This window comes from Heterocephalus glaber, unplaced genomic scaffold, assembly GCF_053883595.1.
Source record: "Heterocephalus glaber isolate CG9 unplaced genomic scaffold, H.glaber_assembly_v1.0 deba00001444, whole genome shotgun sequence".
NCBI classification, from domain to species: domain Eukaryota; kingdom Metazoa; phylum Chordata; class Mammalia; order Rodentia; family Bathyergidae; genus Heterocephalus; species Heterocephalus glaber.
The window spans coordinates 3,641,055-3,667,620 of NW_028258297.1; the positions used below are offsets into that span (position 1 = coordinate 3,641,055).

A 26,566-nucleotide genomic window follows, 5' to 3' on the forward strand; every position below is an offset into this window, starting at 1 on the left:
GGATGGACTTGAAAGATGGTGGGTGAATCCACATTACATTCAGAAGATGGAAATGACAGTAATTAGTGATGGGATGCAAATGGGGGCGTTCTCAGCTTGGATGGCTGGGTGAATTGAGAGGCCATTTACTTTGATGGAAAGTTTCCAGGACCATTTCTGCAAAATGGAGAAGTTAAGGACACTTGGGAACCCAGTCCACTGCCCAAAATGGGTGTTTTGAGGACCAAAGGAGAAAAAGATGTCAAAAATGCTTTAAGAGAAAAAGAGGGTATGGCCTTAACAGTTGGTCCTTCGTATCCTTGGATTCTGCATCCTTGGATTCAACCAACAGTGGATTGAAAATACTTGGGAAAAAACTGCATAGGTAACTGAAAACATACAGGCTATTCTTGTCATCATTGACTAAACAATACAGTGTAACAACTACTTAGAGAGCATTTGCATTCCACTGGTATCATAAGTAATCTAAAAATGATTGAAAATGTATTGTATGGTGCCAGGCTGCTGTGGAACACCCCAGTAATCCTAGCACTCCGGAGGCGGATGCAGGAGGACTCCCACAAGTTCAAGGTCAGCCTAGGCTACACAGTGAATTCAAGGCTAGTCTGAAATCCATGGGGAGACCCTGTCTCAAAAATCCAAAATAAATAAATAAATAAATAAAAATGCACCATATGGGGTGTGCATGGATATATGCAAACACTATGTCACTGTGTATAAGAGACTTGAATATTTGTGGATTTTGGTATCCAGGGGGTCCTGGATCAGATCCCTTAAGGATACTGAGAGATAACTGTAACTAATTTTGTGAACATGTACCCTCATCTTCATGTCCAGACAAGGACAGAAAAAGAAAGGAAAGTTATGGGCCAGGCTCACTCACTAACACGGTCCTCAAGATCCTAAGCAAGTCTTAGCAACAGAAGCCAGTGACAAACAAGAAAACAACAAATTCAATTAAACTAACATTTCAGTGCTCACCAAATGTCAAGACTGGAGATACTGCGTTAAAAAAAAGATAACCTGCGGTGGTGGAACTTTAGGGGTGTGCGTCTCTGTGTGTGTTCTCTCAAAAAAACAAAACAAAACAAGACAAAAAACAGGTACCAGGTGCTTGACAGGTGCAGAGCACAAAATGAGTGAATAAAATACCACAGAAACATTAAATCAACGTCTATCTTTACTGAGGTCCCTGAAGCACAGCGCTGCAATAACAAGGATTTACCTTCCTTCTTGGCAACATCCATCTCCGCCTACCCTGCCGCTTGGCTGAAACCACGTAGCTGCCGGCCCCTCTTTCGGTGGAGGGAGCTGTCAGAAGCCCGCTGCAGGAGGAAGGGAGCAGGTGAGTAGGTGGCTGAGCACAGGCCCACGGCAGCGCAAGCCTGGGCAGCACACCTGGACAGAGAGGGCTGAAGGCCTCAGGCAGCTTAGGACAATGAAAGCGTGGTGTGGAAGCCACCATAAGAATGGCGTGCCCGGGGGTCTCCCAGGGATCGCGCGTCACCGGGCGGGGGGCGGCGGCGGCCGATCCGAGTCCACCAGGAGAAATAACGAATGCCCGGCTCGCCCCGGGCAACCCTGTCCTCCTGCTCCCCGCCCCAGGCGCGCGGTCCCGGCTCCAGCCCAGGTCTGGCTTCGGGGACGCGCGCTCTCCCCGCCCGAGAACAGTAAGCGCTGCCCTGTGCCTACGGGGTCCACCCTGTGCCCACCAGGCCGGGCTGAGCCAGGTCCAAGATCTCACCCCTCACCCCGTGGGCCGGAGATGGGGGATAAACCTCCCCCGGGGTTTAAACAGGGCGCCCGGCGGCCGCGCGGACCGCCGATTGGTGGGTTTGAACTGGGCTCGCCGGGCGCAGTGCACCCTGGGGGTTGTAGTCAGGACACCCGGAAAAGATCCTGAGCTCATGCGCAGAGGATTGGCTCTGCACGACGGGTGCGCAATCACCAGGAAGTCGCGGAACCCATAATTCCCTCCGCAGAAGCTGGAGAGCTTCTGAAGGGCGGGGCTGAGGGTCTACCCCTGGGCTCCGGGCTAAGGGCTGAGCCTGTGAGGGTTGCCTGCGGTGAGGAATCAAGCTTTGTGGAAGGACTTGCTACCGACTGCTGTCACCTTTGGTTGTCCTGGCATCCAGATACTTTTGCATCTGGGGGCTCCCGCTGCACTATGACCTTTCTTTCTCACCCTGAGCCTCTTAGCTCCATTCCGGGGATATTCCTTCCTTTGATCAGGATCTTTTCATTTTCTTTTTTTTCCTTGGTAGTACCGAAGATTGAACCCGGGGCCTTTGCACTGAACTACATTCCCACTCCTTTTGTATTTTTTTGAGACAGGATCTTGCTAAGTTGCTTGCTCAGGATCTTAACTAGGGAAGAGTGATGGCGACAGACCGACCCAGAAGCATATCCCAGCTAAGTCTTTGAGTTCCGGGTAACAGAAAGCCACCTTCAAGTCGGCCTCAGAAAGCAGAGGCTTTATCCGCTCAGGGAATGGGGAAGTCCAGGGATGGCTTAGATAGAAAGAGGGGCTTAAAAGAGGTCATCAGGTTGGGCTGTCTCCTGTTCACTTCTGGGTTTCCTCACTTCCAGGCAGCCTGGCTTTGTTTGGCCCAAGCTCCCAGACACCTGGCAGGGACCTTGATCAGTTCAGTGTCACTTGCACTAAACGTGGGGCTGCTAGGAGCAGGCTTGCCTGGGTCACTGGCCAGAGGGAGGTGCATTGTGGTAGGAGGGAGGGTGGCCCAAGACTGTCTCTTGGTTCCATTCCTGCCCTACCTTCCAGGGGTTGGATCCTTGCAACCCAGGTAGGGTAGGGAGACCCCACCATCCACTCCTAAGGCATCTCTCCTTTTATTGTGTCAGCACATAGTAGGTGTTCAGTAGACAGCACCAATGATTAATAACCTTGCTGCTACTCAAACCTGTATCTTCATTCTTCTCTTCTACTGAGCTCTTTTTCTTATCACTGGCCTGTCCCTCTTTTGTTCATTTCTTTCCCTCGTAGCATACATTCACCAACTCTCTGACAGCTCAGTTACAAGCCGTGCGCTAGGAACGCTGAGGACACAGACATCATCCCTGACCTTAGGGGATCACGGCAGGGGAGAAAGGTGAAATAACAAAGATTTGGTGCCAAAGGCTGTGGGGTACAGTGAAGGCGCCCCCATCAGCCTGTAGGGGATGGCGTGGCAGGGTGGAAGACTTCATGGAGGGACCAGGGTTCCCTGTTCCTTGACCACATCATTTCTAGCTTGGAAACAGTTAAAAAGATCCTAGCCAGGCTTCCCCTTAGGATGTGTCCCTAGCTCCTAGTAGAGATGACACCTCTTGAAATCCAACTGTAATTTCTCATTTTCTTGGCTGGTTTTCTCACCTCAAATTCAAAGAGAAGCCTGTCTTCCTGGACCCAGCCACAGGCCTGGAACACAAAAGATGCTCACAGGTCCCCACAAAAGTCAGGAACCAATTGATGTATTGAAATCCCAGGAACCTGCCCAGGTTTGAGCACAGGTCAAGTCCACAGGGACCTAATAGCTTTGGTGGCTTTCTCCCCCTCCCAGGAGCCCCTGCCTCACTTCAGAAGAGCTGAAAGAACTTGTAAACCATATATGACCCAGATATCCTCTCACAGGAAAGCTGACAGGCTACAACAGAGAAGCAAGAGACAGAAGCGGCCTAAAGTCTGGCTCAAATCTTGTTAGAGTCATGTACCAGATCTTTGGTTTTTACAACAGAGCAACCCTGAGCGCAGTCCCTACACCCTACAAGAGCACATGTTTAGAATCAAAGTTTACCAAGAAGCAGGGCACCCAAAGTCCACTACCACGTGCAGGTCAGAAAGAGAAATAAGCCCAAATCGGCACCACCAGAGCCCTCAAGGCTGGATGGGGCCCCTTAAGAGTGGCAGCAGGAGGTGCTCCTGGCTGGCTCATGGGTAAAGAGGGTACTGGGGCCACAACTGGGGCTGAAGCTAAAGGCATCAAGGTGGAGACCCCTTTCCCAGGGGGACAGATGGCCCCACTAACCTGCCCTGAAAAGGTGGGCCAAAAGGAGCTGTAGAGCGCATCAAGAAGACTAAATGAAGGGGTTTATCCCGAGGGCATCCCAGTGCAGGGTGAGCTGGCCTAGTGGGTCCTGCCTTCCAACCCCTGAACAACTAGGAACAAGCATAATTGCACCCATGGGAACATACAGTTTAAAAGCAAGTGGAAATAGCTTCCATGTTGATTCTGACCAACTCCAGGCACAGTGCTGCATGTCTGTAATCCCAGCCATTCAGTATACTGAGGCAGGAGGATAGCAAATTTGAGCCTAGCCTGAGCAACTCAGTGGGACACTATTTCAGAAAAGGGGGGGTGGGGGGGGAGGGCCTGGGTTCAATCCCCACTACAAGAGAAAAAAGCACATTGGCACCAGGGGTGGTGGCACATGCCCTTAACTCCAGCTACCTGGGAGGGTGAGGCAGGGAGATTGCAAGATTGAGGCTAGCTTGGGCAATTTATTGAGACCCTATCTCAAAATAAAAAGTGCTGGGGGATGTAGGTGAGCGATCAAGCACTTGTGTAGCAGGTCCAAGACTGATCCCTAGAACCACACACCAAAAAATGCACATTGGCCCTTAGCACAGAGTGAAAGAGAATTCTAAGTCACATTGAAAATTAATTTCCATTCCCTCTTTCTATAAAACTGTTGAGTTCAGAACACTTTGTGCTCTGGGCTCAATCTTACCCTCCACCAGGCCAGACAAGCAGGCTCAGCTATCTCCTGACCCTAACCCAGAAGGGTGGCCGATTTAATGCAGGGGAGGCTGCCCGGGTTCATGCAGCCCCAGGCCCGCTGGTCACTACATGAGGTGGATGGCAGCTGCCTTGCGGATGAGCCGCTCCGTCAGGGGCGAGTTGGGTTTTAAGGCGCTGCGCTCTATCAGAAGGTTCCTGTGGAAAAATAAGAGGCTGCTGTGGGACTTTTTTTTTTTTTTTTTTTTGGTACCAGGGATTGAACTTGGGACCTTGCACTTTCGAGGCAGGCACCAGAACCACTGAACTAAATCCCCAGCCCATGCTGTGGGACTTTTGAGAAGGGTATGGGGCCTGTGGTCCTCTGGCCCACGGCAGGACGTGGCAGCCACTGGAGCTGAGGGGACAGGACGACAGGAGTCCTGGGCTCAGCTGGGGAATGGAGAGCCACGGGCTAGCATCATGGGGGGAGCAGGGACATCCCCAGTGGGCACTTTGCATGGGCCTTAGAATAAACACCCGCAATCCTGTGGTGGTCAGGGAGGACTCCTGGGTGGGGGATGCCACTGGAAAAGCCTCAGGAAAAGCCTTGGCTCAAGACCTTAGCACTCATCCTGCAGCCAAGCCTGAAGCTGGGACAAGAGGACCAGACATGGCAGAGGCCAGGAAGCAAGTGGCAGAACCAAGGTGTGGGGGATCCAAGGTTAAAGAGAGCACGTGTAGGTAGGTGTTTGAGACAAAGCCCCAGCTGTGGGCTAAGTGCCGGTGTCTCCCAGATTCACATCCTCGTGTGATGGTATCAGGAGGTGGGCACTGGGAGTTGATTGCATGAACCCTCACAATGGCCTTTACAAGCAGCAGCATGAGAGTCACTGTGAGCGCCCACAGAAGCGGGACACACAGGAGGTCACTGTCTGCTGGCCAGGCTGAGGCCTCACCAGAACCCAACCCCGAGGGGCCTCTATCCTGGTCCTTCCAGCCTCCACCACTGTGCCACAACACATGTCTCTGGTGTAAGCCACCTGGGCTGTGGTCTTCTTTATGGCACCCATAAGACCCCAAATAGTGACAACGGGTCCTGTGCAGTGAGTGGTATTGGGCACTGGGGGCTAGATGGGGATCCCATGGGCAGAGATGGAGTGTATGCTCCGCTCCGGTTTAGATCTCTCGTGCCCCCAGAAGCTCACATGGCCAGGGGACAGGCTTTGTGAAGGTGAGTGGGTCACGGGGCTCTGACTTCATGCCCAGATGAAAGCACTGATGCCACTGTAATTCGATAGCATTACGGGGACCTAATGGAGACGTGAAGGGTGGGGTCTGGTTGAAGGGAAAGGGTCATGAGGTGGGACCTTGTGGTCTTTATCTGGTTCCCAAGCCCTAGCATGTGAGCCTTGGGGGATGCACTCAAATCACAGCCACGGTGTCTTGCCTTTAGGGGGCATGGTGGCAGAGGGCACTGCAGTGTCACCATCTGCCTGGGCACCCGTGCAGCCCACTGTCCCCTGCACCACCTCGCCCTGCCCCTGGGAGGGCCCAGGCTGCGTGGCCCACATCCCCTGGGCGTGCAGGTCCCCTCCACTGTGGCTTTCGAGGGGCACTTGACACCTCCCCCTCTCAACGTCTCCCCCACACCACAGAGGGGCCACAATGTACATGGTTTCACAGACATCTGTTACAAGCCATTCCTTGTCTGGTCCCCAACTCTACACAGGCTCCCCGTAGCTAGGGCCTGTGCCCCTGTTAATCCCTGCCCAGCGCAGGCAGGAAAACATGAGCCGAGGCCTACAGGAGCCATGGGTATCCACCAGGTGGAAAGGGACCCAGGTGTCCTGTGCAGAGGGCTCAGCCAGTGCAAAGGCCCAGGGGCTCTTTGTGTAGCTCAGTGTGGCTAAGATGGGGAGTGGGCTAGGGAGGTGGAGGTTGGGCCCGGAGCAGGGCTGGTTCATTCCTTCAGGCAGGCTTAGCGCCTGAACAAAGGAGAACCAAGTTTCCTGGCAGTCTCGCTCTGCACAACCTCAAGGGTGGGAGCAGCCAGGTGGAGGGAGGCGGGAGCAGCCCACCCACAAGGAGGCGCCTGGGAGTGTCTGGTGTGGGGAGCTCCTCATGTGCTGGGTGCTAAAAGCAGTCACTCACCGGGCCACGTTCCTGTGGGCCCCAGAGGTGCAGTTCAAGGCTGCGTGGATCAGCAGCTGGTTGAAGACATCTCTCTGCAATGTCATGGGGCGAGTCAGGTGCCACAGTACGGATGGGGTGAGTCCAGCTGTGGCCCTCACACTGCAACATGGGGCAGCCTGTGGTACCATGCTGGATGATGTGCTTTCCAGGAGGCAGCATGACAGACAAGGACATCACTCCCATCTCTTGGGCACCAACACCTGGGAAAGGTGAGGGCTCCCTGGCACAGGAGGCGGCTGGCTGCTCACCTGGGCATCACTGCCCCCGATCTGGATAATGCGGTAGCGGATGGGCAGGAGCAGCTCCAGGGCGCGGTCGGGGTTCCCATCCTTGAACTCTACCAGGGCCAGGCACAGGGGCAGCCCCACGTCTTGGGCCAGAAGGTGCTGGCAGTTCTCCCCTGGGGACCTGCCACCAAGACAGAGCCTCAGCGCCACCTCCACAGGGCACCATCCCGCCTATGCAGGGGTCCTGAGGTCAGGCTGGTTCACAGCCACAAGGTGGATACTCTGATAGGGTGAGGCCCAGCACAGGCGGGCACAGGGCTCTCCAGTCAGGTCTGGATTGGATGTGGCCTGGGACCAGTGACTTGGCCCCGGACAGGACCCAAACTCCTCACCTCCATCTGCCCATCTGGAAAGTGGGCACAACAGTGCCAACTTCACAGAGAGGTCAGGATGGCAGAAAATGCTAGCAAAGGCTGCCCATGAAAGTTAGGGCTACCACCCGGAAGATATGGCAGCAGCAGTCTAAGCCTCCTAGGCCACCCTTATTGGCCCCGGGAGGCACCATATCAATTTACAGAGAAGGAAACTGAGGCTCAGGGCAGAGAAGCGGCCGTGCCCAGGGTCTCAGGATCTGTATACAGCAGGTGCCTCTGGTTCTAGGACCTATTGTGTCCCCGTGGGATCTGCCCTGACACTGGGCTTTCATGCCCACCCTGGGGACAGAGACGAAGCTGTGGGGGGGACCCCCAGGAGATACAGGCCTTCCTCCTCGTGCACCGCAGCACTATGCCCACGCTTGCCCCCTTGGTGGCACAGGGTTGGCCCCACCCTGGGCAGCCCCAGGTCCCTGCGTACTCGCTGGCTTTCTGCAGGCTGGTCAGCAGGTCCTGCGTGGTCTGGTGGTCCTGGGAGCCCAGGGAGGCCATCAGGAAGTGGGCATCATTGAACAGCAGGATGTGGTCCCGGCTATGAGGCCGAGTCACAGGCAGGACGTCCTGCCACCGCTGGCCCACAGACACCCCTGGGGACACAGGCAGGACACCAGGACTCGTGAGCAACTGAGAGCACATTCTGTACTTGGCTCCTTCACCTGTGTGTTCCCAAATTGTCAACCTTCCTGCTTCAGCCTCCCAGAGTGCTGGGATTACAGGTGTGCACTACCTTGTCCAGCCCAAACACACTTTTTTTTTTTTTTTGGTACCGGGGATCGAACTTGGGTCCTTGTGCTGCGCAGCAGACGGTGAAACCACTGAGCTAAATCCCCAGCCCCTCAAACACACTTTTAAACTCTTCCAGTAAGTGGTTAATGCAAGAACAGCACCTGATACGTAACAGGACCGTAATGAAAATATGCTGCAGTAATAAATAACACTCTCTCCCTGTGTCTCTGGATCTCCCAACTCCCCAAGCCCCGGTCTCTGCACCACTCCCTGGTGCCACCTCCCACCAGGCCCCTCCCCACCTCAAGTACCAAATTTTGCTTTCTCCTCCATGGCCGTTACCATTGCCTTTGATTTCTCTCCCACTCTAACTGGACAACAGCTCTTGAGTCTCTGCTTTTGCACAGTGAGGAGATGAGAGGCCTTCCGCACCCCACCTTTCCCAGGGACTTGGGTCAGGGGCCCCCCTGTACATTCAGGCAGCCCAGGCACCTTCTGCTCAGGTCAGCAGGGCCTCAGGGTGTGGGGGGGTGCGCTCCTGCTTGAAGCTCTCCTGGGCCATGCAGTTCTACACCAACTGTGGCTGGCTCAATCTCCCGCTTCTCTCCCCATAGCCATAACCAAGGATGAGGCTGGAAATGGTGGCCGCAGCCTCCTCAAGGATCCCACGCTACACTGGGTCTCTGCTGACTCAGTCCCACCTGGCTCCCACCGGCCCGCCTCCTCTTGCCCTGACCTCTGACCACCCGACCTTCACCCTTCACAGGCTGCACCCTCTGCAAACAAAACTGATTCCTCCTCTGCCTGGCAAACCTCCGCATTTCCCCTGGTTCACATTTCACCTCCACCACAAAGTCTCCTGGAACACCTCATCTGAAGCAGTGCCCACACTCATGTAGCCCAGCCCAGGAAGAAGGCAGACCCATCTGGCACTCCAGTGGCTGGCGGGAAGCCATCAAGGGCCCCGGAGCCATGGCCAGCCTGGTCCGAGTCACCTACAGAGCATGAGGTGATAGGACTGAGAAGCTGCATCCCCAGGGACTTGGGAAGCTCTTGCCTCTCATGTCCCAGGAAAGGAGCCATCGTCACAGACGGACAGGTGCCACCTGGGCCGTGGAGGCTGGTGGGCAGGGTGTGGGAACAGAAAGGGACCCCAAGTCCAAAGGCTGAGGCCAACATGGGAAGGGGAGATAGGAACCAGAAGAAAGGGTGGAGGTAGCCAGGGCAGTCAGCTCAGGCCAACTAGAGGACAGCTGTGCATCTGAGACAGGAGAAACAGCCAGAGTCTGCCCAGCCCAGCCTCACCCTACAGATCCCGGATCTCATGGGGACAAGCGTGGAGGCCATGGGGGAGAGATGTGCTACCTTCCATCTGGAGACGGAAGAGCATGGAGCAGCTGTCCACCACGTCCAGCATGGTACCGCTTCTCTGCAGGCTGGGCAGGATCTGCAAGACAAGGTCCATGCGTAGGCGATGAAGAGCCTACAGGGCCAACTGTCTGGGCTACAAATCCAATAGCACAGAGCAAGCCTTCAGGGAAGGGGCCACCGCCATCATACTGCCACCCCAACCATCAGATTGTCACCCTTGCTAAAGGCCCTGACAGCTGCAAGTGCCAGACCTGAAGCTGGAACCCGCTTTGCTGTGTGCCTGGAGGGGGGCATGCTGGGCCTGGGCACCCAGCACATGGCATCCCTAGCCCTAAGCCTCAGGCCACTGTCCCTGCTTCCTGCAAAGTCCTGCCCATGTCAGGATTACTGTGGGTTTCCTCTGGTGGTCTGGGTCCCAGGCTTTTGGTACTAAGCTCTCACTGGGGAATTTTTTTTAATTTCCAAAGAACACCAGGGGCTGGGGGGTAGGGAAGGGGTACAGAGGGTCAATTTGGGAGGATGGCAGAGTTCTGGGGTCAGGTGTGGGGACAGAGGCACAGCAAGGTGGGTGGGCTCAGCATTGCCGACCTGGGCACCAAGTTTTCCCTTGTGTACGTGTTATCACGGTAAAAACAAAGGCCTGTGCATAGATGAGCTATCTCACCAAAGAAGAGCCATCTAAAGGCTGTGTTGGTGACAGTAACCTTAGACACTCATCTGCTGACACTTTGGGGTTAACAGAGTCAGTGGAACACAGCTCTTGGCAAGAACCACACTGAGATCTTATCCAAGAACTGGGTCCTGGCTCTGCTGTTTTTCCTGGCAGGGACAATGCTGAGGAGCTCAGAGATCTGTCATCAGAGCCAAAAGGCAAGCTGTGGCAATAACCAGACACTTACATGGTCATCGTAGATGGTCAGCGCTGCCTCATATTCACCCTGGAAACGTAAAGATGCCAAGATTAGCACTGGAGAACGCACAATACCATGCTGAGAAGAGTCCTGTCAACAGCGCCAGAACCCCACATACAGTGGCCACCACGTCCTCATGGAGCAGGGCACAGAGGGCTTGACACAGAAGGCAGGTGTGGGAAGGGGAGGCCACCCCCACACCCAGCACGGAGGAGGCAGCAGGACCCAAAGCTGCTGCTGAGGCCGTGGTTTCTGTGAGAACATGGTGTCTCCTGCCTGGAGTTAATTCAGGGTGAGGCACCCAAACTGAAGCACTTCAGTGCTCCCAAAATCCAGAACTTTTCTTTTCTTTTGTGGTACTGGGGATTGAACCCAGGGCCTTCACCCTGAACTATACCCCTACCCTTTTTATTTTTAAGTTTTAAGACAGGATCTCAAGAAGTTACTACATTGCCCAGGCTGCATTTGAACTTGCTATCCTCCTGCCTCAGCCTCCCAGAGTGCTAGGATTACAAGCCCCTGGCTACAAATCTGAACTTCTTGAACACCAGCATGACGCCACAAGTGGAAAATTCCACACATGACCTCAAGTGTTGGGCCAGTCCAAAAACAGGCACATTAATAATACTGTATGATGTTACCTTCAGGCTATGTGTATAAGATACATAGGAAAGATAAATGAATTTTGTGTTTAGATTTGGATCCTGTTATGGTTTATACCTAGATGTGTCCTCTCCACCCCCACCCCCCTGCAAAGCCTCAGGCACTCAGGGATTTAGGGAGGTGACTGGATCACGGAGCCCCATACTGAATTACTCCACCGATGAGTTTAGAGCTAAATGTGCTCTTAGGAGGTAGGGCCTGGTTGGAGGAGACAGATACTGTGGGCGTAGCCTGGAAGGGTGTATCTCCCTCCCTGGCTCCTCCTTCCCTCTCTGCATCTGGTCTGCCATAGCTCTCTGCCATGCTTTCTTCTTGGAACACAGTCAACCTTGGATCGAGACATGAGCTACAATAAACGTGTCCTCCTTTAAGTTCCTGGTATTGGGTATTTTGTCCCAGCTTAGAGAAAGTAACTAGGAAAGACCCCACCCTCAGGCTATCTCATTATGTACAGGCAAATGTTCCTAAATCCAAAAAATTTCTAAATTGGAAACACTCCTGCTCCCAGGCATTCTGGGTAAGGAACAGTCAGCCGTTGTGAGCATCACTTATGTTGCCTGCAGGCTGTGAGTTTTCCCTTACAGTAGGGAATATATACAGTATCCCCCACTGTACATGCCGCTGGCTCTCCGCTCCTCCTAGATATGGTATCCCCACATTCCATGTCTGGACAGGATCCTCATCTGCATGCATCTCTCCCACTGGCCATTCGGGGACTCTCTTGTCTTTGTCTATAGTCAGTAATGCTGCCAAGAAGCACCCTGAGAAATAGGGTACTCCAGCAACCCCACACCCCTGCTCCTCCTGGGAGAGCTCATGGCTCCTTCAGGTCCCATCTATGGGGAGGGGGCTGAGCTGCTCACCCCAGCAGCAGTGAGGCATTTACAAGGTATGATCAAAAAATATGGGATGTTCTTAGTTTTAAATTTTTTCAAAAAATATTAGAGACATTGCCATCCCTGTCAAAATCCTCCTTCTCACACTAGAAACATCTAGCCCATCGTTCTCTTCCACTTTTTTCCTTTCTTCTTCTTCTTCTTTTTTTTTGGGTATTAGGGATCGAACTCAGGACCTTGCACTTGTGAGGCTTCTTCCACTGGTTTTTTTTTTTTTCCGGTACCAGGGATCGAACTCAGGACCTTGCATTTGTGAGGCAGGCAGCAGAACCACTGAGCTAAATCCCCAGCCCCACAACTTTTTGAAGCACTCTATAAGTCCTCTTTCCTGAGTGTCTTTAGTGGCACTGTTGTGGCTGCTTCAATGTGCTGAATTGATTCCAAACGTTGCCCTTTTGTGGTCATTTTGACTTTGGGGAAGAGCTAGAAGTCACATGGTGCCATCAGGTGGATGAGGACACAGCGTAATGTTTTTGCAAGCCTGCCTTTCCATGGCTGGCTCTCTGCAGCAGAGTTCACCATATTTTTGATCACACCTCCTAAAGACAGTCAGGAAAGAGGACTTCCCGGACTGCTTCAGAAATGGCAAGAGTGATGGGATGAGTGGGTTCAAAGCAAAGGGGAGGATTTTGAGAGCGATTCATGCAATGTGCCTCTAACTGTGGTAATTTTTTTCATTTAAATCTCACCATAGCTTTCGATCTGCCTTGTGCATAGTCAGTGTGGCACAACACAAGGGCCCCCTATTTGGACAGTGATTGCAGACCTATGGCTGACCCTAGAAATGCTGTCCCCCGTGACATCTGTATGGAGTGAGACCATCACCTTACCTTCTCAATCAAGTACAAAGCCCAGTGCCAGTAATTGTGGCAAGCAAGCATGTCGGAGTCCTGCGGAAGGATCAAGAGAATTAAAGAAAGTCTGGGCAGCCTGTGCAGACCAGCAAGTGTGGGTTTGTGCTGTAGCAGAGCCCCTCGCCCCAGAGGGCAAGAAACTGGCCCTGCTAGGCACCTGGCTGTCCAGGTGTCTCCATGCCACCTCATCACCCTCCGCTCTAGGGGCAGACACGACTAAGCCTGTGTTGAGTGAGGAAACTGAGACAGGGGGAGGTGTGTGCTCATTAGTCATTATGGGGGGACCTTCCTGCGGCTCCCCATGGTGGAGCAGAGGCCTACAGTGGAGACCGGACTCAACTGAGCTCTATGGTCAGCAGCCAGACACACAAGGCAGGTGCAGGTGGAGGAAAGGGAGCACAGGTCATGTCATCCACACCATGGCTGCCGGGGGACAGAGGGACACATCAGAGGAAGCCACAGCTTATGTCTAGAGCTCCCCCAAGAGCTTCTTATGCTCATAGGCAGGGCTTTTGAAATGTGATTAAATCACAGGATCGATATAGCTGACTTGCTGTTGGAGGTGGAGTCTGGTTAGAGAGGGTCACTGAGGGTGATCTGTGTCTCTCTCCTGGCTCCTCCCTCCCTCTCTGCTTCCTAGCTGCCATGTTGTGAGCAGCTTTCCTCCCCCACGCCCCTGTGCCATGCTATTTCTGCTTTGGAGCCAGCCGACCATGGACTGAAACCGTGAGTCAAAATAAACCTCTCTTCCTTTAAGTTGGATGTCAGTATTGTGTCCCTGTGATGAGAAAGTGACTAAGACAGATGACAATGGCCCAATCTACAATAATCCCAGCCTTGGCTGTGTGGGAACTTGTTTGGGGCCAGGCCCTCATAGAGTACTGAAGAAGAAACTGAGGCACAGAGGGATCAAGTTCTTGTCCCAGGGGAGAGCCAGGCCTTCAGGCAGGGGTCTCAGGTCCCATAAAACCACACTGGCCAGGCATGGTGCCACACACCTCAGCTAATAGTGAGGCCAAGGCAAGAGAATCGCAAGTTCAAGACCAGCCTGGGTGTCTTAATTACTTTTCTCATTGCCTAGACAACATACCTGACACCCAAAGTTAAAGGAGAAAAAGTTGACTGTAGCTCACAATTTGTAGAGGTTGCAGTTCATAATTGGCTGGCTCCAAGGCAAGGCATCACAGAGCAGGCAGGCAGTAAGCAGCAAGCAGCAAGCAACAAACAGCAATCCTCCTTCTGTCCCTTATATCTTATTCAGGCTCCCCAACCTTAGGGCAAGCTCTAGAGCATTGGCCACACTAGCTTCAGGTTCCTGATGCCCCAGGGCCTGGTTCAGGCTGTCCCTGGGCCTTTCCAGCTTCCCGAGTGTGAAGATCCTTAGAAAGACTTTGCGTGACCCTTGGGGGATCACAATTTTCAGCCATCCCCATCCTGCTAGCCCCAGAGGCCTTTGTGGAAGCTGCACCCCTGTGGGAACATCCCAAGCCAGGAAGCTGCACAGATGGTCAGTGGTGACTCTCATGTCCCTCCTGGCTCCTGGCCATTCCCATCACTGAGTGTCTGCCATGTGGTGCCAGGCGCTGGGAGAGACTCAGCATCCTGGCCAGCAAGTACCCTGCCATGACACAGGGAAAGGCAGGGCAGCCAGGACACCTGGCCAGGTAGCCAGGCCATGTGCCAGAGTAACAGCTGGGGACACCAGGCGCATGTGGAAGAGAAAAGGCCACCTTTGAGGGAAAGCCCTGCACAGGGCTAGGTGAAGTCAGGCACCAGAGTGGGGACAATGACCACAGAGTGGTCAGACCACGGGAAAAGCTGACAGGGCCCTGGGGGTCTGGATGGCCCTGGTACCTCTCCTCTACCCATCAGTCCTGTAGTTGCCACCATGCCACCACCCCACAGGCCCCATCCTGGCTGCATCCCATGCTGCAAGACCACTTTATGGTCCCACTCAAAGCATGCAGGCCACTGGCAGAGCTCAGACGGCTCAGGTGGTCCCTAACCCTTGTCACTCTTATTTCCTGGCCACCTTTTGATTCATTCCCACTACAGCCCAGTGCCTCAGGCCAAGGCCCATCCTAGAACCACCTGCCTTTGGCTCCTGCTGGACCTGGCTCCCCAACACTAGGCCACACCTCCAACTCCAGCTCTCGAAGCCTCAGCCCAACCCAAGTCGTGGCCTGAGCTGTCCAGGCCTGAGATTCACCCACACAGCTGTACCTTCCATTGGCTTTCTGAGCGCTGCATGAACTCCAGCCCCTCGTTGACCTCCGCCCTCATCTCATGCACGTGTGCAACGGTGTGCACAGACCATGCATCCGTGGGTTCCATGGAGAGAGCCTGCAGAGGCAGGGAGAGGGGTGGAGACAGGCATCGGGCAGGCTGCCCAGCTGGGGCGTGAGGGTCTGAGCAGACATGGGGACTGCACCCAACTGATAGTAACTACAACCCCAACGCCAGCCTCACTCCCTGGGCGGGCATGGCTGGCTGTTTCACAGATGTGCAAACCAAGGCTCAGGGAGACTGAGTTCTTGCCTAGGGTTTTCCAAAGCCAGGGTTCAGCTGCCTAGCCCACAGCCTCCTGCGTACAGCTGAGCCACCTGCAGTGTGCCATCTAGTCACTTGGGGCCTCAGTTTCCCTGGTGGAAGGGCCACTGATGGTGCCCTCCCCTAGCTATGAGCCTGGTGTAACTGTCAAGTGCTCCAAGGGTGTGGCCCCATACAGTCCAGGAGGACAGCCCAGGGCTTCTGGGCTCAAGAGCAGTCACCCTGCAGGTGGCAGTAGCTTATACTAACCCAAGTCGCCCTGAAATCTCAAGAGGATACTCAGAGGTGGGGGCTGGGCTGCATCACACCCGAGGGGAGCTCCCCACTTGATGGCCTCTCGGAAAGGTCACACACCTTGAGAAGGGACCACTTACTTCTTTGGCAAGCTTTTCTGCCTGATCGTAGAACTTGGTTTCCATCAATCCAAAAGAATAGAGGCCTTTCACATAGCTGGAAACAGAACAATACCTTAGTGGACTGTGAGAGGCTGCACTGTGCTCCCAAGGAGACACACCAGTCCTAACAGCTTTGTGAACACGATGGTATGTGAAAGAGGGTCTTTGCAGATGTGACCAAATCAGGGTGGTCCTACTATAGTGACCACTGTCCTTACAAAAAGGCCACCAGAAGACCCAGAGACATGGTAGGGAGACAGCAGGTGAAGATGGAGGCAGAAATCAGAGTAATGCAGCCACAAGACAGGCAGAGGACACCAGCCACCGGCAGAAGATGGAGGTGGCCAGGAAGCACCTTCTAGGACCTTTGGACAGATGGGACTCTGCTCACAGGAGGGTTTGGACTTCTGAGCTCCAGAACTGCCAGAGAATGCGTTTTTGCCTTTTGTTATAGAACCCCGAGACCTGGACACACACTCCAGCCCGTGCCCTGCCCTGGGTTCTCAGCAACTTCACAGTTCCGAGGGGTGCGTAGCAGGTGACCATTCTCCATGCTATACCCAGAGCTGTCTACACACCAGGCCCCTCACTTCCGGTCTCCACTGAGGGTGCTGAGATCCTCTCCCTCCTGTCTGCCCCGCAGGGCCCCAAACCCCAGGGGCATCTTCTCAGGAAGCCCTGTGGTCCATCGGTGGCTCTGTGCTCTGCCTGGCCTTGGGATGCCCCATCAGCCAGGCTGCTCCTCAGGCCAGAGGTCCTAGAGGCTGGGGACCCAGTCCCCTAACTCACTCTCACCCCGCCCTAGGTTCTGGCCCAGGTAGGCAGGGGTAGAACACCCTGTTTCTCAACAGAAGCAGTGGCATTGAGCCCCAGGGTGGGCACATATGAAAGTGGGGCTTTCCCACTTTCCTGCTTTCCCAAGGCTTTTGGGAGCCAAGCGAAAGCAAGATTGAGCCAGGGAGTTTCTGAGATGCAGCTGTTAACACTAACTACCTCATCAAGCAGGAAGTAGCTAAAGAAAAGGTGGGAGGAGGAAGGGAGGATCCATCCACCTGCTTTCTGGGCTAGATTAGAAGCATTAGAGGTAACCAAGGAAATGGCTGGGAAAGAACAGAGGGCCTGCACTGGAGCCAATTTCTGGGCTAGAGTTACCTTCGGAGTTAAGCATTGGCCAGGACCACAAAGCCCAGTTCTCAACACAATGGGAAAAGGTAAGCACGTGACCCACCTCATACACAGTAGGTTCTGGGGCACAAGGTCCCGACCCTAATTACCATGTCACTGACTATGCAGATTTGATCCCCATGGGGTTCGGCCACCCGGACAGTTCCTATAAGGGTCAGAAAAGGTCAAAACCTAAAGGGGGCTGCTTCTCATTGGCCGGAGTCATACCTCAGACCAACTCCTTAATCCCACCCCAAACCCTAACGCTTAAAACTACCGAGTCTCCTTGGTGCCCTGAGCTCCTCCCTGGTCCGTTCCAACCCTGCAGAGTGTACTTTCACTTTCAAATCAATTTCTGATCTCACTCCTCCTTGTGGGTGTCTGGCTCAATTCTTTCTCCAGGACATCAAGAATTTGGACAAGTCCCCAGCTCGGTAACAAATGCACAGAGATAACACCTAGCTTTTGATACTCATTGAAGGAATGTTCAGCAGGAGCTTCTAGATGTGTCTTTTAAAAATATATTTATTGGGCCGGGGATTTAGCTCAGTGGTTCCGGTGCCTGCCTCTAAAAATATATTTATTGCATGCTTACAGTGTGTAGGAACAATTAGGCTTTTTTTTTTTCTTTTTGTACGAGGGATTGAACCCAAGGCCTTCATACTGAGCTACATTCCCGTCTTTTTTATTTTTTATTTTGAAGCAGGATCTGCTAAATCACTAAGTTACCCGGGCTACACATGAACTTGCGATCCTCCTGCCTCAGCCTCCCACAATGTTGGGATTATAGGAATGTGCCACTGTGCCTAGCTTATTATGTTCCTTCTTGTGATAGTTAATTCTATGTGTCAGCTTGGCTAGGCCATGGTGCCCACTTGTTTGGCCACTAGTGTAGGTGTCGCTGTGAAGGTGTTTTTAAATGTGATTAACATTTAAATCCATAGACTTTGAATCAAACCAATGACCCTCTGCCATGTGGGTGGACTTCACCCAATCAGTTGAGGGCTCATGAAGAAAGACTGAGGTCCCTAGAGGAGGAAGCAGCTCTACTCCCAGACCTAAGGCCATAACACAGACTTCTACAGGGCTCTTCAGCCTGCCACCTGCCCCACAGATTTCAGACTTAATAATTACCAGGCCCTACAATCACATCAGGTGATTTCTTGAAATAAATCCCCCCATATATAAAGTGTAGAGGATTTTGCTACTACAGCAAAATGATGGAGAGAGGGAGAGAGTCTGACACTCACACAGAGGGGAGGGAATGAGACGCCAGTGGTTTCTCTCAAGAGCCCCGGCTCACATGGCTTCATCCCATTCCCCTATCTGATCCTCCTCACCACCCTATGATTAAATCACAATGCTGTCAACCCTGAGTGGTCATCAGAGCCATGCACAGCATTTCAGGCCTTCCTGTCTCCCCACTTCCTACTTGTGAAGGAGGGGACCAGGTCATGTGGTCAGTTCCAGCCAATGACTTGGGAGCGACAGTGTGTCCCTTTCATTCTGAGTCCTACATTGCCACGGTGAGCCAGGGAGGCTCTCTTCTCCCTCATAGCGACTGCAGGGTCCAGAGGTGGCTGCTCACCAGCTGGGATTCTGAAGGGAGACAAAGTCATGGCTGCAGAGCCCTTGGTCCTCTTAGGATGAGAATGGAGTATGGTGAGAGATAAACCTTTGCTGTACTAAGCATTGAAGAAAAAGATCTAGGAGATGCTTGTTACTACAGCAAAAACAATCCTGTTCTAACTGATACATAATGGTGCTATCTCGATCACAAGATGAGATGAAGGGCTGAGGGTGAGAGAGAAGGCCACATTCTTGGTTGAGACTCTGAAAATAACCCATTCCTGGGCCGGGGATTTAGCTCAGTGGTTTTGCCACCTGCTGTGCAGGCGCAAAGACCTGAGTTTGATCCCCGGTACCAAAAAACCCAAAAAAACCAGAAAATAACCCATTCCTGCCTCTGTTGCTAGCCTTGGACTGTGCAGTGGAAAATTCTCAGTTGTGATTTTTCAAAATCTGGGTTTGGATTCTTGGAGCAGCTGAATTGCTACTGCTCAGCACTCTATTTTCCAGCACTGGAGATTTGAAGGTTTCTGATCCTCAACAAGTTTCTTGCTGTCCTCATGGTTTCCAGTCAAAGGATTCAATCCTGTGAGGGTTCAAGCTCCTCGCAGGATGCACGCTTCTCTCACATCCTGCAAAATGTGCTCCTAAATGCCAAGTTATATAAGTTGGTATCATTTCTGCTCCACAAGTATCAAAAGAAGGAGCAGGTCACCATGAAAGAAATGCTGCATGTTCTGCCCCATGATTACCATAACAACTTCCCTCTGAACTTTTGGGAACTCTGTGAGTCCATGTATCTGGGCTTTGGCATTAAAATCAGGAAAGTGAATTACTCTGGCAACACGTATGAGCTAGTCCTCATTTGGGATCTTACGTACAGTGGGATACTAGATGGCGATGATGAAAGAATCATTCTCAAAACCAACATCATTACATTCTCTAATATAATGATGTCTATAATGATTCTCTAATATAATATATGTCTCTAATCTTCATAGAGGGCAACTGTATCAGTGAGGAGGACCTAACCCAAAAAGTGAAAAGATGGGACATGTTAGCTCTGAGCATATTCATTGTGAGGAAGCCTAGAAATTTATCACTGAGGATTTAGTACGGGAAGAGTCCCTGATGTACCAGCAGATTCCTAACAGTGATCCTGCTCGCTATGAGTTCCTATGGGATCCAAGGGCCCATGCTGAATCCAGCAAGATGAAACTCCTAGTTTATATGGCCCTTCTTAATGGAAAAGATCCCAAGTCTTACCCAAAACTATATGAAGAGGATTTGGAAGCAGAACTAGGTATAGAGAAACAGGGGATATTGCACAAGGGTGTCAGTGAATTTGTTCTCCCCCGAGAAGAAATGAGGCCCATTTTCAGTCTCTGTGGAGAGCAGGCAGTTTTCTAAGTAGTGAAGGGCCAGGGGAGGGGTAAAATAGCACACATAGCATCTTGCTGGCTCCTCTACTTGGGTTACTTGGAAATGGACAGGGGTTTTCTTTATGGTTTTTTTTGAAGTATTGGTCCTTTTTAAGGGAGACTTAAGTAGCTTGCATATTTATTGAATGGCATTGATCTGTGCATTTTTAGTTTTGTGTTGTTGATGTTTGTGTTTTCTGATGGGAATGTGATTTTGTGTGACATTGATCACAAATGGAGTGCCTTTTCCATTCAAATGTAACAGTCTTTCCTGTCTTATCATACAAACAGAAAAACTATTCAATTTATTTATGCTAAAATGGGAGTGGAACAGGAATTTCCTTGAAAATTGTAAGTTTACATCAAGTTAAGAGGGACCCTAGAAAAAGTGATAAGGATGAAAATCAAATATTGGTTGCTGCTTATTTCTTTTCCCCTGTTGATCTATACTATTAAACTTATGTTTATTGCATACCTGGAAAACAGAAAGACAGGATGAAAATCAAATGAAGAAAAGGAAGCCTTTGGGCCGGGGATTTAGCTCAGTGGTTTTGCCGCCTGCTGCACAAGCGCACAGACCCGAGTTTGATCCCCGGTACCAAAAAAAAAAAAAAGAAAAGGAAGCCTTTTATCTTTAAAGAACTAGGAGAAACACAACAGTTGTCTGTATCTTTAGGGCAAGACCAAAGGAGTGACTGTTTTAGAGCAGAAAACAGAAAATATGAAATAAAAATGATGTGGTTTCCAACCAGTACATACCTGCTAAGGGGCACGTCAGGTGTCCAGAAGGGGTAAATTCGAGCAACAGAATCTCGCATCTGTTCTTGGTAACCCAGGTAGAAGTAGCAATCATGGGCAAACTTCAGGGCCAGCATGTCTGTTGGGTGGTCCCAGAGAATCTGTTCCCACAGATCACAGGCTTTCGAGAAGTTCCTGGAAGCCAAGAGAGCATTCTCAGCACACTGAATATGAAGTTCACATACAAGGAGTATAAAAGACATCCTGACACATCCTGCATCAGGAGCTGGGCACATACCTCAGTGGTAGTGTATTTGCCCAGCATGTGTGAGGACCTGGGTTCAATGCTCAGCACTGGAAAAAAAGGCGGTGTGTATGTGCGTTTGTGTGTCTGTAACAGGTTACTGGGGATGTGGCCATGAAGGGACAGTGAGACTTTGGTCTCTTTCTATTTCTTTGTCTCCTGGCTGCCACGACATGAGCAGCCTCTTCTGCTGTCTGCCTCCTCCATGACCCTTCATCAAAGCCCCACAAGCAACAGGACCAAGCAAGGGTGGACTGGACTCTGAGTGAACCTTTCCTTATTAAAGCTGATTTCTCTGGTGTTTTGTCACAGTGACAGAAAGCTGACTTCCACAGTGTGGAAGACAAGAAGCATATGGGTGAATGTTTTCTCCTCTCTTCTAGATATCTCTGTAATGTGTCCTCTCAGTTTTGCAATTAAAATTATAAGCCATTTATTTAATGAAACAAAATCAGCTGCTTTGAACACTAGATGGAGAATCCGGGCCAGTGCTTCCTCACTTGGCTATCAGCCAAGGCAGAGCCTGGGTGGATGCAATCTTCAACCAGATGATCTCCTGGGGTAGGGCTGAGTCACTTCGAAGCTGCCCCCTCCCCCTGGGCACTGGAACAGCTGTGGCATCACCCCGAGTGTCCCTCACCCCTTGGCAAACGTCTCCACTGCAGACACATGCAGCTGCTCCCTTGGCGTCAGTGGCTGGGTTTTTGAAATCTCCACCATGGTCTTCACTGCCTGGTCCAGCTCTTTGTCCAGCCTCACTGAGTTTCCGGTGCCAATGAGCACGAGGCCACTGGAGATGACGTGGCCCATGGCTAGCAGAAGGAGGGAAACAGCTGGTGACACAGATGGTCCCACACAAGCTGCGGCCAGGAGCTGCCAGCCAGGCTGTGGGCAGGTTGGCCATGTGTGGGGCCCTGGGCAGTCCACATCTCAGCCCTGGCCTCCAGTGTGCAGTGGGGAAGGAAGGGCAGCACTAAAAGCAGCCAGGATACTTTTCTAACAGGGATGGTGGACAGTGCCGGTGTCCTAAGCACCCCACCTCCACCAGGTAAGCTGGCGCTGCTGCTCCCCCCAGCACATAGCCTCCCGGGGGAGTTCAGTGGGTGGTGTTCAGGGGGCATCCACCAGCATGACTGACCTTGCCACTGTCCTGTGCCCACAGCTGGGGTGGGCTGTGCTGTGTGATCAAGCAGCAGCCACACTGGCACATGTGCTGGGAGAGGTGACTGCTGGAATGAGGGGCTCAGTCATGGGCCCAGGCCTGAGACTGAAGACCGAACCATAGTGCTAGGACCGCCCATGTGGCCCTTGCTTCTGACCGGGGCTGATCTCCCAGCACCCCCCCCCCCCCGTACCTGGCTGTCTGCACTCCCCGTCCCTCGCTCCTCCCCTGTTCTCTCCCCTTTCTACCCTTTCTATCTCTGTCCCTTAGCTGCAGGAAGGGCAGCGGGGCGGGGGGGGGGGGGCTGCTGTCTGTTCTCCCTCGAGTCCTCCTTCCAGACCTGGAAGCTTACTCTCTGCTGGGGCCATCTCCCTGGGGATCCGGATGACCACGCTGACCTGCCTGAGCCTGCCATACATGGGCTGGCCTTGTGCCGACCTCTGTCACCTGTCATCTGGCCCCCTCCCCAGCCTCTTGCTCTGGAGGAGGATCCCTAGTTCCCAAGGGCTGCAGTGACATCTCCTGTGCTCCAAGAGCCTGGGCCTGGGATTCAGACAGACATGGCTACGTGTCTTTCCCTCACTTCACTTCAACTTCCTCATCTGAGAAGTGGAAACAGTGTTCTCAGGTAGAATTGTTGGGAATTTGAGAAAAAATGTGAAAAGAGCTTTTACAAGACCTGACACCTTTATAGGATGCAACGGTGACTATCATCTTCCCTCCTTCTGTGACAACACCACCCTGGTCCCTGTCCTCAACCCAACTGGCCAGGGAACAAGAGGGACCAGATCGCTGAAGTGGGCTCTGCTACTGCTACCCAGGAAGCACTGCTCACCAAAGGTCGGATCTGCTGCTTTGAGCTTTGTCAGGCAGCCCTCAATGCCACCGAGACTCTTGTCGTTGGTCCATTTTACATACTGAAACAAGAAAGATGGGGCTGGGGATTTAGCTCAGTGGTGCCACCGCCTGCCTCAAAAGCACAAGGTCCTGAGTTTCATCCCCAGTACCAAAACAAACAAACAAACAAACAAAAGGCAGAATCCAGATTTCTATACTTTTTTGTCCTGGGAATCTAATTTCATCACCATTTTTGATAATCTGATGTATTTGCCTCCAGTCTTTAAAAAGTGCTGCTATGGTGCAGATGCAGTTTGCCTCACCAAAGCTCATGTTGCAATTTAGCTGCTAGTGGAGCAGCACTGGGTGCTGGGATCTTCATGGGACTGAGTCAGTTCTCTCAAGAACAGGCTGCTACAAAGTGCCCACCTCTCTTCTGCTTCCACCATGAGGTCAAGCAAATACTAGCACCATGCTCTGGAACTCCAGGACTGACTGTGAGCTAAACAAACCTCTTTTCCTTATAAATTACTCACTCTTAGTTATTCTGCTATAACAACAGAAAATAGATTAAGACAAATGTCTATTTTTTTAATCATGAAGGCTGTTATAGCTGTCACTGCAAAGCCTCATGCAGTCGTAAGTAGGGCTTTTCAGAGGTGGCTGGATCTAGGGTGTGTACTGCTGGGATCAAGGATGTGTTGCTGGGACTGAATCGTGGTGCAACACTAGGATTAAGGCTGCCTCACCCTGGCTGTGAGTCCTACCTGCCTTAAGGGTGAGTAGCCTAGATAAGATATAAAGGACAGAAAGAGTGTTCCTGTTTGTCGCTTGCTGACTTGCTGCCTTCTGCCTTCTATTTGCCATGAGCTTTTTCTCCCCTGCCCTGCTACCCTGCCGTGGAGCCAGGCAACTATGAACTGAAATCTCTACAAACTGTGAGACAAATAAACCTTTCCTCGGTTAACTTTGGGTGTTAGGTATTTTGTCTCAGCAATGAGAAAAGTAACTAAGACAAAGTCATTTATAATCATTGGATTTTTTTCTCAGTCCCGGAGATGGAACCCAAGGTTCTGCACATGCCTGACCACTGAGCTACACCCCAGCCCCTTAGCTGATTTTCAAATTTGCCCTTTCAGTTGCCTAACCCACAGCTACATAGAACCAGGGCCCAGTTTTTCAGAAGATAGAGGGGAGCTGGTACACATTCAAAGAGCCTGTGCTCAAAGGCAGGACAGCACAGAGATGCCAATCACGAGGGCAGAACAGGCACAGGCTGGAGGATGAGGGGCTGCTGAATCCGGGAAGGTGGTGTGTGACAAATCGAGGATTCAACAGAGGCCAGCAAGGAGAGAGAATGGCAAGTGGGCTGTGAAACAGCAAATAGTTCAAAAACACATAGTTGGGGGGCTCGGCTAGGACAGGCTGGGGACAAGAGACATGCAGCATGGCTGATGGCATTTCATCCATTCTGTGTTCAGCTCAGGTGCCCTAGGGCTCCCTGGGTCCTCTCCTGCGATCTTACCTTCAACTCAAGTGAGTTTAGATCTCTGTGCCTCTATTTCCCCACTGTCAAACAAACTGAAGGGGCTTTACTTCTGAAGCTACAGGATCCTTCACCAGGAATGCAGGGGAAAGTCTTGGCTCAGCCACTTGTGGGAGCAGCACATTCATAAAAGGGCCCCAGGGTGAGACACATGCCCACATCAAAGCCCTGACAGCCATAGCACCCTGAGTTCCTCCCAGAGGACCCTGGCCAGACTGCACATACAGAGGCCTCTCCACATGCCCTGGCCAGCAGAGATGTTTCCACATGTTCCTACGTTCTCTGGCACTCAGTGTTGGATTTTACTGCAGAACATGGGCAAAGCCATTGTGCAACTTAGAAAGGCCTTGCTATTAGCCTTCACAGGAGGGGCCTCGGCTTCCCTCACAGGCCTACCTGGGACAGGGTGGCATCAAACAGCTTGCAGGCTTCATTGCTCGTGGTGGAGAGCGGGAGCCCGGCATCCTTCCACGCCTACACGCACCAAGAAAGGAATACCAAGGCCGTGTCCCGTGGAGCGCCCCACACTACACAACCCAGCCCCTCAACATGCACCGCAGGTCCTCACTGCCTCCCTGGGGCTTCTGCAAAATGTGGCCTTTCCCAGTGGGTGGGGAACCTCAGACTTCACACACAGATCCTGGATCCAAATCCCAGCAGTTAACGGCTGTGTGACTTCGGACTGTCGGGCAGAGCAGGACCAGCACCAAAGTCCACCCTGGAGGAGGGTGGTCTGCTCCCACCTGGCCGCGGTGGTGTACATGGCTGCCATCGTGTGGACCAGTCACACCACCGTCCATCTGGAGGGTGCCCACCTGTGCACTCCCCAGGGACAGAGGGCAGTGACACCCACCCCATTCCCCGCCCCCCCAGAGGCAGTGCTCTTTCCTCCTGGCCAAAGCTCTCCAGCAGCAGCTGTGCGAAGTTGCCTCGCCCCTTCACGTCCTCATCTGCAGAATGGGCTCAGGGTTCCTTACCCAGCCCGGACTTGAGGAGACCCTGCCCTGTGAACAAGTTTTTCCCGAGGTCCTGGGGCCTCCCGGTTGGGAATCGCACAGGGGGTGCACAGTCCCCTCGGCCTCTAGGGCCGCTCACCCGCCCCGCACCCCAGCAAGTCTCATAGGCAGCAACCCCACGTCCCGCCCCGCCCGGCACAGGCCATCAGCGGGACGGAGAGGGACCGGGCTGGAGCGGCCTCACGTACCTGGCAGTCGCGCAGCGGTGAGGACGCGGCCATGGTCTGCGAGATCTGGCTCGGGGATCGAGTCTCGGGATCGGCGGCCTCTCCGCGGCCTTCTGGGAGGGGGAGGTGTGGAGCGCGGAAAGGCTCTGGGCAGGGCCTGGCTCGGAGGCGGGGCTTCGGGGGGCTTCGGGGGGCGGGGCCGGGGCGGGCGTCAGGCGAGCCCGGAAGACTAGAACCCAGGTCGGGCACGCCCCTTTCCCCGCCCCCAACTCCGCAGCGCCTTGGGTCCACCGTTAGGGCGTCACCAAGGTCTGCTCTGGTGTGAACCTGGGTGCCAGGACCTGCCTGCCATCCGAGGGAGTCCAGGGAATGGGCGGCCCTGGAGGTGCGCTCCCACCCTCCTCGCCAGGGCCTACCCCTGCTGGGTAGCAGGGAGCCCTGGGGCAGCGGTCCCTTTCAAGTTCTAAGTAGCCTCCCTTGGAAAGCCACGCGTGCAGCGCACGTCTGCTGGTCTGCCTTCACCGTGTCCGCCCACTCCGCTGCTCTGGGCCCCAACCAGTCTCTGTTCAAGGACTTGCAGCGGACACACTGTTCCCTTCCCCTGGGTGGGACGGCACTTGAGCTGTGCCACCAGCCATAACCCTGCTCACACCCAGCCGCTCCCCCAGGTTAATCTGGCCCCTGCCAACTCCCGAATTGGGTGA

General features: G+C 53.0%; 2 protein-coding genes across 12 annotated transcripts in view; both read right to left on the reverse strand.

Annotated features, from left to right (window-relative positions):
• Gtse1 (G2 and S-phase expressed 1) overlaps positions 1–3,523 on the reverse strand; it is a 25,197-nt gene extending 21,674 nt beyond the window's left edge. For 4 of the 8 annotated variants that reach the window (XM_013072447.3, XM_004845383.4, XM_004845382.4 and 1 more), the window contains exon 1: positions 1,226–3,523. In XM_013072447.3, the coding sequence (XP_012927901.2) occupies positions 1,226–1,247 (22 nt within the window). In that variant the 5' untranslated portion in view covers positions 1,248–3,523. The remainder of the gene's footprint in view (positions 1–1,225) is intronic. The other 4 variants (XM_087213690.1, XM_021258791.2, XM_021258790.2 and 1 more) reach the window with 3 other exon arrangements.
• Ttc38 (tetratricopeptide repeat domain 38) lies at positions 1,820–26,040 on the reverse strand. 4 transcript variants are annotated; one of them, NM_001310276.1, is given in 14 exon segments: positions 1,820–4,934; positions 6,870–6,943; positions 7,160–7,319; positions 7,994–8,159; positions 9,664–9,745; positions 10,569–10,607; positions 12,970–13,029; positions 15,217–15,336; positions 15,918–15,993; positions 20,852–21,025; positions 21,775–21,946; positions 23,132–23,213; positions 25,076–25,153; positions 25,884–26,001. In NM_001310276.1, coding segments are annotated over 14 exon segments (1,407 nt in total). In that variant the 5' UTR covers positions 25,917–26,001; the 3' UTR covers positions 1,820–4,843.
• Between the last annotated feature and the right edge of the window lie 526 nt (positions 26,041–26,566).

Bases quoted from the DNA above. Each gene is read 5' to 3' on its own strand.
- Ttc38 (XM_021258677.2), bottom strand. From the start codon at position 25,916: ATGGCCGCGTCCTCACCGCTGCGCGACTGCCAG. The intron at 25,154-25,883 runs GTACGTGAGGCC...TGGTGCGTGTAG, and splicing joins CACCGCTGCGCGACTGCCAG to GCGTGGAAGGATGCCGGGCT. The intron at 15,994-20,851 runs GTATGTACTGGT...TTCTGTTTCCAG, and splicing joins CCTGACGTGCCCCTTAGCAG to CTATGTGAAAGGCCTCTATT.